The 14,499-nt window shown below is 49.0% G+C and overlaps 7 protein-coding genes across 7 annotated transcripts; 4 read left to right on the top strand and 3 right to left on the bottom strand.

The window, feature by feature from the left end:
• Positions 1-1,988: 1,988 nt before the first annotated feature.
• On the top strand, positions 1,989-3,516 carry BKA55DRAFT_676667 (fatty acid hydroxylase superfamily-domain-containing protein). Its single transcript, XM_046198097.1, has 3 exons — positions 1,989-2,204; positions 2,287-2,395; positions 2,453-3,516. Exons 1-3 carry the CDS (start codon positions 2,194-2,196, stop codon positions 3,248-3,250), a joined length of 918 nt encoding a protein of 305 aa, XP_046048909.1. The 5' UTR covers positions 1,989-2,193; the 3' UTR covers positions 3,251-3,516.
• Positions 3,517-3,751: 235 nt separating this feature from the next.
• Positions 3,752-4,356, bottom strand: BKA55DRAFT_540525 (uncharacterized protein; the record flags this gene model as incomplete). Its single annotated transcript, XM_046190276.1, has 2 exons — positions 3,752-3,985; positions 4,204-4,356. The coding sequence occupies 2 exons, from the start codon at positions 4,354-4,356 to the stop codon at positions 3,752-3,754; spliced, it is 387 nt and encodes a 128-aa protein (XP_046048910.1).
• A 2,258-nt stretch (positions 4,357-6,614) lies between these two features.
• Positions 6,615-8,001, top strand: BKA55DRAFT_691219 (uncharacterized protein; the record flags this gene model as incomplete). The annotated part of the gene is made up of 3 exons (XM_046199635.1): positions 6,615-6,651; positions 7,011-7,435; positions 7,519-8,001. The coding sequence occupies 3 exons, from the start codon at positions 6,615-6,617 to the stop codon at positions 7,999-8,001; spliced, it is 945 nt and encodes a 314-aa protein (XP_046048911.1).
• Positions 8,002-8,469: 468 nt separating this feature from the next.
• Positions 8,470-10,870, bottom strand: BKA55DRAFT_512929 (actin-related protein, ARP5 class; the record flags this gene model as incomplete). Its single annotated transcript, XM_046187851.1, has 4 exons — positions 8,470-8,499; positions 8,549-10,269; positions 10,316-10,636; positions 10,693-10,870. 4 exons carry the CDS (start codon positions 10,868-10,870, stop codon positions 8,470-8,472), a joined length of 2,250 nt encoding a protein of 749 aa, XP_046048912.1.
• Positions 10,871-11,147: 277 nt separating this feature from the next.
• BKA55DRAFT_570964 (DASH complex subunit Dad4) lies at positions 11,148-11,964 on the bottom strand. Its single transcript, XM_046193033.1, has 5 exons — positions 11,887-11,964; positions 11,769-11,825; positions 11,673-11,717; positions 11,537-11,621; positions 11,148-11,484 (listed from the first exon to the last, which is right to left on the bottom strand). Exons 1-5 carry the CDS (start codon positions 11,887-11,889, stop codon positions 11,456-11,458), a joined length of 219 nt encoding a protein of 72 aa, XP_046048913.1. The 5' UTR covers positions 11,890-11,964; the 3' UTR covers positions 11,148-11,455.
• Positions 11,965-12,202: 238 nt separating this feature from the next.
• BKA55DRAFT_691222 (YL1 nuclear protein C-terminal domain-containing protein) lies at positions 12,203-12,766 on the top strand (the record flags this gene model as incomplete). Its single annotated transcript, XM_046199636.1, has 1 exon — positions 12,203-12,766. The coding sequence occupies one exon, from the start codon at positions 12,203-12,205 to the stop codon at positions 12,764-12,766; it is 564 nt and encodes a 187-aa protein (XP_046048914.1).
• A 900-nt stretch (positions 12,767-13,666) lies between these two features.
• Positions 13,667-14,378, top strand: BKA55DRAFT_691223 (Got1 family protein; the record flags this gene model as incomplete). The annotated part of the gene is made up of 5 exons (XM_046199637.1): positions 13,667-13,694; positions 13,808-13,867; positions 13,893-13,941; positions 13,997-14,012; positions 14,082-14,378. The coding sequence occupies 5 exons, from the start codon at positions 13,667-13,669 to the stop codon at positions 14,376-14,378; spliced, it is 450 nt and encodes a 149-aa protein (XP_046048915.1).
• Positions 14,379-14,499: the final 121 nt, after the last annotated feature.

Consider the following 14,499-nt stretch of genomic DNA (forward strand, 5'->3'; position numbering starts at 1 on the left):
TGTTGCAAGATGCAGAGTTATACTGGGGTTGAATGGTTGCAAGGCTGACACCCGTTGTAATCATCAATTACACAGCTTTCCTTGCACAATGCATTGCATAATGATCTAACCACGATATGACGTTTCACAAGCTTGAGAAGAAGGTGTGGTTGCTGATTAGAGACTTATTCGTATTCGGCAGCGGTTCACTGAGATCTTGCCTCAATCCAATTGCGTGTAAGAGAATGCCATGATCAAATGTGGTTATCTATGTAGTCTTATTATGGGCATATATTTTCAATATCAAAAGATCGAAATATCACAAAGATTTATCTTTTAACGGAAATGGAGCGCGCAACACTTCTTCAGTGATTTGTTTTGCTTTGCATGTTGGTCGAAAACCATTCTGAAGCGTGCAAAGTACAAGTAAAGCTTTAAGCCAACTATACTAGACAACTCAACTCGATCATATCTTGGAATTCAACCTGACAGTGCAATATCATAGATCCAATACAGAGCCATATACCCAAGACTGAGAGGTCACTGACACAAACTTGTTAATAAAATTCTGGTTAACCTAGACTCTAAAATGTAGACCGTTTTAGACGGCGGTCTAAAGTTCACATCGTATTCGGGTCTCACACCAGATACCGAGTACGGGGCCACTAAACCTAAGTTGGAATGCATATGTACTTCATCTAAAAGCAAATGAACATAACAAAACAGTCAAAATCAAGTCATACCATCTCTTGTCAGGAATAAAGCTTTCAATTGCAAGGAGCTCGATTGGATGTAGCGGAATACATGTGAAGAGAGAATCAATAAGCGCTGGAATTTCAACGACTTCATCGTGTTAGCGAGAACGAGCGGGAGAGGCGTAGAAGAACGTGCAGAACTTCTAAAATCCAGAGCCGAAAACGAAAAAGAGACACGCCTCGGGGCGGTTGATTCTGACCCAGCAGATCGGTTGATAATCTGATACTTTGCCCCTGGGCGCGATCTGCACTTTATCGACGAGTAACCATCTAACCTCAAGTTTTGGCCGCAAAGGCCGCTTCTGAACCCGCTGCTTAGAACACACCACTTTCTCCAAATCTCTCGCATCCGGGAGAGCGCCATCCCGATGAAGCTTGCACGGCAATGCTTTGTTGATGAGATCCTAGACTGAAAATCCCTGTGCTGAATGTTGCCACTTGATCCATACAGGACGCGTTCAATGTAAAAATCACCTGTTGTCATTAGGAACAAGGGTGTTCCAGAGACTGAAACATGAACACTCTGTGTTATTTTGCGTTACAGGATCAAATCTAGATCAATTCAATCTGTGTAAAAGACATCGCTCGTAAGCCAATCACAAGTCGTGGCAATGGCCAAATTGGGTCTGATTCGGATCTTCACCGCTTTCAATGGCAGTGTGTAAAAGAGACGGCCGGCTCCCCTCAAACTGCTGGACCCTTGACAAGGGCAAAAAAAAAGGACAATACCAGGGACCTCGAAATGATCTGAGGAGATTCCTCAAATTCCCGTGAGATCCCCGTAAAGTCGATAAACACACATACGATTCTTTTCAAGCGGTGACAATGCTAAAGCGATATGTATTCGCTTTGACTGGTGCAGAGGCATGTAAATGGGCCCGGAAGCCGGGAGGACAATTTGATAGTGGTCTCATTCTGGAACCATTTCTTTCTTCCATCTGGTATCGGGCACGGACCAGCGAAAGCCCAGGGGTCTTGTGTCGTGAATGGCTGGCTGTCACAGGGCCTGGGAGATTTACGTTACCACCTTTGGCTTACAATGTGTGTGAATACTCTGTTGAGGCGTCGCTCCCGGTGCAATTTTCGCAACGGTACGTACCGAGACGGTGCAAGAGCAGGTGGTCCGTTTGCTTCTCTGGCTGTAAATCTCCGTAAAGTTAGTGAATTGAATGCCTGTAGTGGGCGTGTGGCCAGGCAAGGCCCGCCGCCCACCATTTTGGATGGGACCCCCCTTAGAGATTCTCTGGGCCGGGCAATCGAGGAAATGATAAAACGTCCCCAACAGCCACCGTCTGGTCTCCTTTTTCACCACCACCATCGCCATTGTCAACACTCCTCTTTTATAACAAGGGCCGCCTCTCCGACGACTCTTGGCTTGACCCGGTGTTCACTGGTGTCTTTCTTCTTTACCTAGAGGGTCCCTATTCAGTCTACTTTGCCATAAGTTACTAACTTCACCATGGATGCGCTGTGAGTAGCCTCCCTGATATTGCCATTCGAGCACGCCAATGTTTTGAACAACCCCTTCTAACATCGATTTTTTTTGTTGCAGAAACGCGACCACCTTCGCGTCCTTCAACCAGACCAAGGACTACTTTGTTGTCCTCGAGGAGGTTTCCAAGTACAATGTTCAGCTCAACATCGTCGAAAAGCTCTGGGCCGTATGTCCAACCCGATCCAACGTCGCGAAACCACAACAATACTAACATTCAACTCAGGCTTGGTACCTCTGGATGCAGAACGATACCCTCGCGACCGGCATCATGAGTTTCGTCCTCCACGAGCTCGTCTACTTCGGCCGCTGTATTCCCTATATGATGATGGACTACATCCCCTATTTCCAACAATTCAGAATTCAGAAGCAAAAGGTTCCTACTCTTAAGGAGCAATGGGATTGCGCCGCCATTGTTCTTATCAGCCACTTCACCGCCGAACTTCCTCAGATCTGGTTCTTCCACCCTATCGCTACCTACCTCGGTATGGACTACGGTGTGCCCTTCCCTCCTGTCTGGAAGATGGCTCTCCAGATCGCTATCTGCTTCGTCATGGAGGATGCTTGGCACTACTGGTTCCACCGTGCTCTGCATTACGGTCCTCTCTACAAGGCCATCCACAAGATGCACCACACCTACTCTGCTCCTTTCGGTCTCGCCGCTGAGTACGCTTCGCCCATCGAAACAGCTCTCCTCGGAATTGGTGTCGTCGGATGCCCCGTTGTTCTCCTTGCCATCACCGGCGAGCTCCACCTCTTCACCATGTACACCTGGATCGTCCTCCGTCTTTTCCAGGCCATCGACTCTCACAGCGGCTACGACTTCCCCTGGAGTCTGCGCCACTTCCTTCCCGTCTGGGCCGGTGCTGCCCACCACGATCTTCACCACGAGAAGTTCATCGGCAACTACGCCTCCAGCTTCCGCTGGTGGGACTACTGCCTGGACACCGAGGCTGGTGCCGAGGCTCACAAGCGCCGTCGCGAGAAGAAGCTCGCCGAGATTAAGGCCAAGAAGGCGCAATAGAGTGCTGCAAAGAAAGCCTGGCACGACGACAGATAATCGATTGCGGTGAATCGAGTCCGACCCAGGGATTTCACGACCGGAAATAAAATGAGGAGGGTGTTGATCATGAAGACTTAGACTGTTCGCAAACCGGGCACATTGTCTCCGTCGCTAAACTCGCGGCTCGAGCATTCGCATGGCGTTGGGGATGTTAACTAAGAACGACTTTTTACGCTTGTATATAAAAACCTGCCCTGGAGAGGCTTTAGACATATTTAATAATCAACATCGTTCGTTGACATTTAACCACTATTACCAGTAACCATCTATACGTGTATCATGACATCCGCCTTGATCGCAGTGACGTAGCGCCGCAGTTGTCAGAGTTTATGATAATAATACACGCAGCCACAATGGTTTGCTGATACATTCCTTGCCAGCTGCATGCGCAGTTGGAAGAACTGCCCGAATCCTACCGCGCAGGAATTCATTTCACATCTTTCTAGAACAACCCTACCCTCTCTATTTACTCCTGGGGGTACAGCAGTCTCCCGCCGCCCCAGCTGCGCGGTCCGCCAATCCACGGATAGCACAGCTCTGGTCTTCCGTTTCGGCCGCAACTGGGGCCGTCGGCTCCGGAGGCAGCTCGCCTAGTTGTGCTGCGAGAGCATCACATTGGGCAGCCATGCTAATGTCCTTGTCCGAGAGTCCTGCTGGGTTATGTGTTGTCCAGCGGATGAAGGTTGTGTTATAAACCTTCAATGTGGTTAGCTGGATGTGATAATTGGCATAGAAACGGAAGAAAAGTTTACATTGGACCATTCGGGATGGTGGTTCTTGATTTTGCATTGCAGAGATACCCCTGTCATGAAGTCCTGAGATGAGTTAACTCTGAAGGTACTCCTCAACATTCATACTTCTTGGTGGTTCAACAACTGCGAATGAATCGCGTTCTCCCCGTCTCAATCACTTACCCATGTCTTTGCAAATGTCTTAAACCTGAACTGTCTCTCCAAAGCAGTGCCATCCTTAGTGAGTGTCCATCGTCCACCCTCGGAGGTGAGTGCTTTAAGCGCAGGCGTAACACTCGCAGCATCAGTGCCTGCAGAGAATCGCGGTTGAGCCATTGTCGAAGCTAGACGGGAAAGAGATGGAAGGTGATGTGAGATATGAGAAGGGCGCATTGTAAGGCGGCCAAGAGATGAGGTTGTAAGTGATAGTGAGGTGAAGGATGAGGCTGAAAGGATTGACCGATGAGTGGCGGAAGTGGTGCAGATGGTGAGTACTTCTGACATATGGTGGGACTGGCTGTGGCATAAGTATCCACTAACGCACCAAATAACAAAGTCGACTAACACCGAACAACTCCAATCATGCAGGATCGTGTCTTTTGTACTGCTATGTGAAGCTGAGAATGACAGGGATATTTCAGAGATCACCATTGCTCGATTGATCATTCGATTCTGAGTGCTTAGCTGCCCGTGTTCTGTCATACTCAGATAGTCCCCGAGCCTTGGTTCAACACTCTCACAACTTACAGGGACTATTACTACCCACGCATGGGCCATTCTGCGTATTCAACCTGAAGAGACTTAGTCTCATCCAACTAAGAGTCTAGATCAAGCAAGTCTCATCAGCCTAGACGCAAAGATGTTCCAGTATCCGATACATGACAATGGCAATGACCAGGAAATGAAGCCCGAGCTAGTGCAAACGCTGCACACCCTCACTGGATATTAACAAGCACCTATAACGGTTAAGAGAGCATTAGTAATTGCATCCGTCGGCTCTTTTTATATCACAACAGGAAGATCCATGAGCTTTGGAGCTCGACCAAGCTAGACAAGTCGTGTATTCGAACCTTTCTTCTTGTCTCTGGCCGGAAGAGTCGGAAGTGGCGCCGATATAATTGGATATAGCTCTAGAGATGGATAAGTTCAAGCGTCTTGGCTTTTAGCAGCACGAGGAGATCGATCTGCTGTTTGAAGTATCTCATGGGGGCCAGGCAGGAAAAATGTGTCCCTACTCAATCATGCTTAGGTAGCATATTCTGACATGGCCCGGAAGTGTCAAACAGATAGAGGTTTCGCACTTTTGAAGAGTGGTAGTCTCAGCCCCAAGAAATCACACGAGACCTGCGTTTGAGATGAGAGTAGTGAGACCAAACAGGAGTTATTGAGCGAACAGAATAAGCAGTGTAGTGTGATGTTTTATTGGGTCGTATAATATGAATAAAGTTCTGTCATTTCTCACCAATCGAGAGCTTGGAAAAGAACCCTACACCGCAAATAAATAGTTCAACTCAATTCGTGATTATGCATGATTTTACCGCAAGATTCGAGGTCGTATTATGTGGTTATACGCCATGAATGTCAGATCGAAAGGACCCCGAAGTCTCGAAAATCCAGGACTTTCCAGAATAGGACATTTATCTCGCGAGTGGGGTCGCAAGCTCACGAGGAAGGTGCATGACTGGCATGGGCGGGTGCATGCCTGAGGTGGTCCTAGCTCCTTGCTTCTCTTCCAGTTCTGCTCAGGTTGGTCGCTGACAAATATTTTCTCTACTGCAACAACGTTCCCCTCTCCTCATCAGTCAGCAAATCCATCCAATCTTTTGACTCAGACCCGTCGTTTATTCCCATCGAGGCCAGCATCAGAACTACTGGTGCCGGGGTAAAAGGAAGAGAAATAGAAGAAGGAAAATCGAACAGGACTTTTGACTGGGCATTGCCCGGACTCCGGATTCCTCTCAACCAACCCAGCTTGTCTGTTCAGTTTACGCGTCGTTCTCTATCCTCCGAGTTAAAGTTACAATAAAGATTGCCTGTTGAAACGGGTGACTTGACTTCTAATACAGGATACAACAGCGGTCCGCGTACATTCTTGGGGGGGCTTTTCCCGCACCAGCCGCAAAAATCGTCGTCAGCACTTACGCTTGCTTCAGTGAGCAAAATAAATTGATCCTAGCAAAGCGAGTAACGGCTCCGAGTTCCGCCCGTACATGCAGTACCGTAAGTAACAACCGCCATCAAAGTTCGCGGGACGAGCAAGCCAAAAACAGAAGCGAACAATCAGCAAGTGAGCGATAACCAAATCGTTCTAGCTCCTTGGGTTTAGACTCGTCTAGTTGGTCCAGCAAGCGGAGAGAAGAAGCATCCCCCGGCCCAGCCACGCCATTTTCCGACTGGATCACCACTCACAGTCACACTTGAAAGGTCCCGGATCCAGGTTACATAATCCGTCATCCATCCGCCGGAACTCTCTCCTCACTCGTCTCCGTCAGTCAGCGCGTCAGGTCCCCCCTCGTTGTAGTAATCATCATCGCCCGCCCTGGGTCACTGCTACTTGGATGCTGAGTCAGACTCTCCTCCCCCAGAGCTCAAGCATGCAGAACTCCTCAGCCAGCGGCGCCAATAATCAAGGTTAGTCAAGACAACTCTTCTTCTCTCTTTTCCTTTCCTGTTCTGCTTTGCCTATTCCTTGTCTGAGCGCGTCTTGGTTCTTGATTTGGACCTACCGCTCTGTCTATTATCTACACTATACTACGCCTCACTTTGGCCTTGGTCCATCGCGACATCTATAGAGCTCCTTGCATCTGTCTACCATTTGAATAGCATCCTTGTCGCGTCTTTTGCGCAATCCCATATACAATACACTTAGAGCTTCTTGTCTTCGACAGTTGGATCCGATATTCGTTTCGACCATCTTGGCTTCGCGTCTGGTTCAATTACTGTTGACGTAGCTGCTGGGTGCATTGGCTAACACCGACCCCTCCAAATAGAGCAGCATTTGCGCGCACAGCTCGAGCTCCTGAAGAGCCACGACGCGACAGGCTCATCCTCACCAACTCCTCCCGGACCTCGTGAATCTCGGCCTTTACAGCCCGCTCCTGTGCGGCCGGCGAATGGATTCGATCATCTGTCTAGTCCCCAAGACCAACACCGAGTTCTAGCCACTAAAGGCGAAGTTGAAGCTCACATTCATCCTGATCTTCGCGCGCGAGCCAACCACGCACCGACAGCAAACATGATGCCCATTGTTCCTCCGTCTGGACATAGTCCAGGCGCATCTGCTGGCCCATCAACCGCTCCACTTGCTCCAGCGCCCCCAGCTCCTTTGTCGGCAGACGATCATATGGGAGATGGTCGCAAAGCAAAGCGGGAGCTATCCCAATCCAAGCGCGCGGCACAGAACCGAGCTGCCCAAGTAAGTCGACCGATGATGACTTGTTGACTGGCGCCGTCAGATCACCTTCCAATTGAGCTCCTGGGCTGACGATTCATTCACAGAGAGCGTTCCGACAACGAAAGGAAGGCTACATAAAAAAGCTCGAGCAGCAGGTACGCGATTATACGGATATGGAACAGTCTTTCAAAGCAATGCAGGCGGATCATTACGCGCTCCGGGAGTATGTCGTTCATTTGCAAACGCGATTGTTGGAGACGTCGGGCGACTACCCCCCGCCCCCGCCGAACGTGAACCTTTCTCAACCTCCTCAGCCAGCATCGGCTCCTGCTATAACGGCTCCTGCTCCTCATGCTGAGCCTGCGCCTAGCAATCCAGCTGCAGGAACACCTTTGGAGGCTGTTGCGCAAGCTGTGGCTGGTCTTGCGGCTCAGGAACAAATCGAGCGTCAACGGTATCCCTCACCGCATTTCAAGACTGAGCCTTTCAAGGTTGAGCCAAATGCTGAGGATACAAGGACTGCTGATGAGATCAACAAGCAATTACAACACTCTGAAGAACCCCAAGCACAACAACCAGCGGTCTAGAGAACCGCATGATATCCATGTGCGCGGGGCTCTGCAACTGTTATTATGGCGTTAAGGGACTGATTGTCGTGATTTAATATTTATAAAGAGAGGGGCGTTCGGGTCTGTTTTATGTGAAACAAAGGCTCCTCGATCTTGCGGGCTTCGCTTGGCGAGTTTTGCGGTGTCTTTTCCGCCTTGCTACTGTTTACCTGGGCCGTCATATTTACGGATGATATCACCAAGACGATTATATTTTGCTAGTCCAGATGTCTGCTCCTGTAGTAAAAAATAAGTGTCTCGGGAACCATATTTAGTGTGTAGCAGCTAATTGACGGTTTTGCGTGGAAGTGTCAGCCGTTTTCTCGTTTGCTTTTTTAATTGCTGAGAAGAAACCCTTTATTAACGCAACATGTAAATTATCCTCACATCCCGATCCGCCCCTAATAAAGAACTCGCCTTTGACTCCAGGTCCCATCACTATACAATCTACGCATAGGAGTTACCCATGTCGTGTTCCTATACATATTAGCAAGAGCATGCCCCTAGGGTATGAAGTTAGACAAACCTTGATATATTCTGGTCCCTTTTCTTGGTATTCTTCTTTCGAGATTTTTGCTGTCTTCCAAGCGGATGTGCCCACCCATCCAGCCGCTCCCTTCCAAGCATCTAATATGGCGTCTTCGGCACGACGAACGGTCAGTGGTGCATCAGCAGGGAGGAGAGAACGAAGGCCATCGCGAACACGATCATCAAAGTTCTTGAACAGAGTGTTACCGCCTGTCAAGAAGACATCGCGAAGGAAGTCATCGCGATTAGGAACATTGCCGAGACGCTGGTTGAGAATATCACCGGCTATCTCGACAATGCCTGACTGGTCGACACCGGCGATGGAGGGGCGAAAGACAACCTCGGGAACGCGGATTCGCTCAACGTTGAGATGAATTTGGTTGAGCTCAGCTTGTGAGGAGGGATCGAAGGGTCGGGGACCTCGGGCAAAGGCGTGCAGGAGAGATTTTGACCAGTCAGACTGGGCTTCGTGGGTGTGCTCGTACTCAAAGTCGGGATCATAACGCAAAAGGTCCTGCTCTAGTGACTTTAGAGTCGAATGGAGGTCTTCCTCCTCATGCTCGTCATCACTGTTGTCACCAACGGCGATTTGGCGGTAGACACCCCAGTCATCATCGTCAGCACCAAAATTGTCATCATCACCGCCACGTCTTCGCTTCTTGGTCGGGTTGTCCGATGCGAGATTGGCGATGCTCTTCATGCGGATCTGAGAGGCGAGGGATTTACGGTTGCCCAGGTCCTGCTTTAGTCGCTCCCGTTCCTTCATCTTTTGCAGTGTCTCAGCACGTCGTTGACGCTTCTCATCAAGCCAGTTCTCGAGATCATTCTCTCGTCGCTCAGTATCGGCACGCTCTTCCTCGATGACACGAGCCTTCTCTGCTTCCTTCTCTGCCTTCGCACGCGCGCGAGCTTCGTGGTTGGATTTGAGGAGACGCTGTTGACGCTTTTGCTTGATCTGGGCCTCATCAAGCTGGTCGTCGGGAATGTCAAGAAGATCGAAGTTAGGCTGTTCTTGTTCCTCCTCAGGATCGCCACCAACGTCCTTTGTCCGGGCCTTCTTGATAGCCTTTTCCAAATCTCTGATGATCTTTTCCAATTGGTTCTCATCTTTAATGTCGTTGCTGTCAAGTTGGCGTCGAATCTCCTTCTTCGTCTGATCTGTGATGTTTCTTTGCAAATGCTTGTAGTATTCCAGATCTTGCTCTTTCTTCATCAGTTTCTCCAGGCGCATCTTAGCCGCCTGTTGTTGAAGTCTTCGTCCACTCTCTTTCTTGCGCTCCGCTACCCTGGCCAACTCTTCTTCACTCTTCTGCACAATAACTTCTTCTGTGTAGGGATATTGCATGACAATATCGCGATCCTCGAGCCCTGTCCAATCAAGATAATTGGCGAGCTCATTGTCATAGTCCCGGGATACATAGCCATGGTCCCGTAGCATGTGCTCTGCCTGTGAGACGTTAAGCTTCCCAGCAAAGGCCGGGTATTTGAGTCGAATGAGTTTGAGGAGATATTCAGCGTTGTGATAGCCTCCCCAGTTCAGTCGCGTGGCCTGGCCGAGTAAGGCTTTCGAGTTGTATACAGGAATTACATGAGTTGATGTATATGATGACGAGACCACGAGACCAGTCTTGCCCTTGTTGTGTCGGTATGAAAAGAGCGAATCGATTCCGTAGGCCAGCGAAGGCGCGCCGTAGCATTCGAAGATAATTTCAGTCATGGCTAAGAACTTCAGTATAAACTTGCGCGAATGAAACGTTCCACATACATTTCCTTGAGTAAGGGAGATTGGCAACGGCCTCTGTCATAACAATTGGCACTTCAATGGCACCGTCTGCATCGTTCATACCAAGCTTCAGAAAAATATAATCGAGCACATGCTCCATCACATCCCAGTTACTGACAATTCCTGTGCCAGCCTCGAAGGCGCCTCGAATGTGACCTCGCGCGGTCGTGTCGGCATAGCAATCTGAGCCAGCAAAAGAAAACGTCTTGCCCAGTTTTCGGTCGCGGTATTTGGCCATAATCGGGGGGATGCTGAATCTTGGCTTCGAATCGAAAGACCAGCCGGCGCGCACGGCAGATGATCCTAAAGACGAAATGTCAATTCGCGGCCGTCGCAAACCCCTTGCGCTCGAAGCTCACCATTATCAATGACGATGGCAGCGCTGTCAGGCTGTTTCAAAGCGCGTTCGCGGCCATCCTTTGTAGGCTCAATATAATTCTCGAAGCGTGTCTCCTTGACGGGGAAGATCTTGGCGGGAGGATATGTCTTTTGTTCAGGCGCCTTGATGGCGGGCTCATCAATGGCCGAGGGAGCCATGATTGCGAATAGGATGGTCGGATGGAGTTTACAAGTAAGGGACAGAAGTCATGACGGGAGGAACAAAAAGGTTTAGGTTGGTCGATGCCTGACTCTAGTGGCCAATTGTTTGTCAGACACAAAATACGGAGCTTCGTTGTTGGAAAGTTGAGAAGGTGCGAGGCTACAAGGCTGATCTAGGCCGTGTCATTCAATTCTGGGATCCACTTACGCGACAATGCAAGTGATGCAGTGAGAGACGACACACTTAGTACTGACCTCCCCATAAGCTGATCACATGCAGAGATTGTAATGTCTTCTATAAGTGCAAGGCAAGGCTGTCAGATACCTTAGTGGCTTGTCGTGATTAGATATTGGGTGCACTGTCAAGCCTGGCTCATCATCATTTTTTAAGAGTTTGCACATAATTTAGGCAAATAGTAGGTAAAGGTAGGCAAGCTTGGTTCTGGTATAGCAAGCTTCCAGTCGAATTCTTTGCAAAACCTCCTTTCTATATTGGAAGAGTGGCAGTAAGTCATTATTTCATTTACAGTCATGCGCCATCATAATTACAAAAACTCCAGTCTTATCCACCCATACTGATACTCAGTTCGGCGGCTTAAGGTTGTCCGTGGCTACCCAATATCATCAGTGGCCGCTAACAAATCATCATATGAAAATATTTACCCTCAAGATGAAATAGAACATTCGATTGGTAGTTCTTGAACATTTGCGCAACCAATTCAACGTTCATGTTCTGAATATTGATATCCTAAAGCGACTTGTTAGTTATATTGTTGATGTAAAATGCGACTCTACTGACCTGAAGGCTCTTATTCATAACAACGACGGCTTCATTGAGCTTTTCCTGCATGTCGTTAGGACCATTCTCTGACGAGTTCAGCTTCGCCGAACATACCACATTGGTAATGATACGGGAAAGCAGTAGGTTCTGCTGGTGCTCATGAGGGGATTCCTATACATAAGTCAGGTAAGGCTTCAGAGTAAGATATCGTCGCAATTCCCAAGAATATTACCATTTCCGCTGGTTACCGGTGTTAATGTGATGAAAAGAGGCTCAAGGCAGTATTCGTGGTTGGCGGAGTCCTCTGTTTACTTTATCCCATGTTTGGGCGGGCACCTTCCTGTAGGTCAGAGCTCCAAGCTAGGAATACGGTGAAGCACGGCAGAATCTCCAACGCGACAAGCTCATGACTGCGACAACCAAGAGACCTTAAACCAAATCACTTTTCCCTGCATTAATCACCGAGTGAAACAAGTCTATAAAACCGTTAGCAGCTTCAAACCAACTTCGATAGTATTTCGATACCAGCTATCCAGAAACGAGAAACAATGGCCGCCCCAACCGAGGCGCAAATCGCCCATCAACAGCTTATAGAGAAGCTCGACATTCACTCCACCCATAAGAACTTCCGCAGTCCGGCTTGGAAGCCCAATCAGCGTCGAAACAAGAACCTCAAGGCCATAGTCGGTGATGCTTCCCGAAGAGAAGCTTCAGCTCTAGGCACGCCCATGGACGCGAGCGGTATCGCTACACCAGCCGATGATGGACTCTCAACAAGCGGTACCAGCACGCCAGCCACCGAGAGCGGCAAGGAACCCCCAAATCTGGCACAAGCATCGCGAAACCTGTCCAAGCTTGTCCTCGAGAAGAGCCTTAAACCGGCAGGTGGTGTGTCGGCTCCAACTGCCACTTACACAAACATTGAATCGGCACCATCACTCGCGCATAACAAACACTATTGTGACGTGACAGGACTACCGGCTCCCTACCTCGACCCCAAGACGCGACTTCGCTATCACAATAAGGAAGTGTTTGGTCTCATTAGGACGCTACCTCAGGGTGTCGCAGAGCAGTTCCTCGAGGCTCGTGGTGCCCATACAGTCCTTAAGTGAGCATGGCTTAAGCTCGATATGGCCATTTAATGAAATGACAAAAACCTTAAAACCTAAGGAGGCCTGGGAATCTGTCTGACGGGTTTCATGCGAGGAATCACCAGACATATGCACGTTACACAAAGATACCATTTCAAGAGTACAAATAGGAGTGTCCGACCAACAAAGTCAAGCCCCAACTATGCACCCTTAGCCTTTCGGCCAAGGGATGGCAATTGACGCTCCGGCTTAATCGTGATCATGAGCTTGTTCTATGCCTAGGTCGACAGACTACCGAGAGCGTATGGGGAAGAAACGAATCTCAGTTGCCAGGGCGAAGAACACCGTTGGCCGTCGTGGCAGGGACAGGAAATCTGTCAGAAGGAAATGTATAGCAAGCTGTTCGATAGAATGAATCAAACGTGTTGTTTCTCAACGAGCTGCTCTTTCTTGGCTAACGATTGTAGAATTGGCTGAAAAGGTTTACAGCAATTTGCACTGCAATCATATTGAATTGTCGTAAGCCAAGAGCGTTTAGTCGTGAGTCATTTCTAACTCCCAGTGGAAGATGAAGAAAGATGCAAGTCTCGTAAAGTTGGTCCTTCAGCAAAATTTCAAGACAATCCACGCGCACCCACTTTCATACAGCACAGCCAATAACCATGAAGCAGCCCCAGGCACCACCTAAACCCCGTTTGGAACAGCCCTGTCAATCGCATGTAAACCCCTGGAACGTGTCCTCGAGGGAAGCTGAGCTGGTGACGAAAAAAGGAAACATTTCAGTAATTTGGCCTCAGTTGTTTCTCCCTGCTCTCAATCTCGCCCTTTTCCCAGTCGAAGCTTCATTGTGCGTTTTACCGTCGAAATTATTAATACCGACCGAATTTATCAATCAAACCAGCGATACACAGAACCGCAAAGATGTCGATGTGGTTGACAGATACTCAAAGTACGCCTTATCTTACGCAGGCACGCGAGTTGCGATCATAAGCACTGCAACGATGCGCTGCCCCTTGGATCAGGGATTGCTCGATATGGACAAAGGCTGACCGTTCGCGATAGAAATTGGAGTTGTTTTCTGCTCCGGCGGTGTGTTTGCGCCTACGCCTGCGCATGGGCAAGGTATGGAGGCTGACGACTATTCTAGGAGGCTTCTTCCTGATAGGAGGTGTCATGCTATTCTTCGACCGATCTATGTAAGTATTGACGAATTCAATCGTCTAGTGGTTTTCCTTGCTGACTTGTATGCAGGCTTGCTATGGGAAATGTATGACGGCCTCTTTCCCCCCTCTATCATAGCGAACGAGCGATTGCTAACGACCGACGTACGAAACAGATCCTCTTCCTTATCGGCTTGACCATCATCATCGGACCTCAAAAGACACTTCTCTTCTTCGCCCGCAAGCAAAAAGCAAAGGGCACGGCGGCATTCTTCCTAGGCCTGATCCTTATCTTCATGAAGTGGACCTTTATTGGGTTCATCGTGGAAGCATACGGCATAGTGGTCCTGTTTGGAGATTTCCTGGGGACGATTGCTGGCTTTGCGCGAGGCTTGCCTGTCGTGGGACCGTATATTGGAATGATCGCCGATAGGATAGGCCTTGGAAGACGAAACGCCGAGCTTCCTGTTTAGAGGCTTCCCTGAGCCTAACAAAGGCTTTTGTGCATCCCCCGAACGAGAACGAGATTCATCACGTGTAAGAGGCATTCGACGACATACGTCTAACAAGAGTGGATGGCGGAGTTCAAGGGAA

This window comes from Fusarium redolens (assembly GCF_020744475.1).
Source record: "Fusarium redolens strain MPI-CAGE-AT-0023 chromosome Unknown BKA55scaffold_9, whole genome shotgun sequence".
NCBI classification, from domain to species: domain Eukaryota; kingdom Fungi; phylum Ascomycota; class Sordariomycetes; order Hypocreales; family Nectriaceae; genus Fusarium; species Fusarium redolens.

Bases quoted from the DNA above. Each gene is read 5' to 3' on its own strand.
- BKA55DRAFT_676667 (XM_046198097.1), top strand. The intron at 2,396-2,452 runs GTATGTCCAACC...CATTCAACTCAG, and splicing joins TCGTCGAAAAGCTCTGGGCC to GCTTGGTACCTCTGGATGCA.
- BKA55DRAFT_570964 (XM_046193033.1), bottom strand. The intron at 11,718-11,768 runs GTATGTTCGGCG...AACGACATGCAG, and splicing joins CCCGTATCATTACCAATGTG to GAAAAGCTCAATGAAGCCGT. The intron at 11,485-11,536 runs GTAAATATTTTC...GATATTGGGTAG, and splicing joins TGTTCTATTTCATCTTGAGG to CCACGGACAACCTTAAGCCG.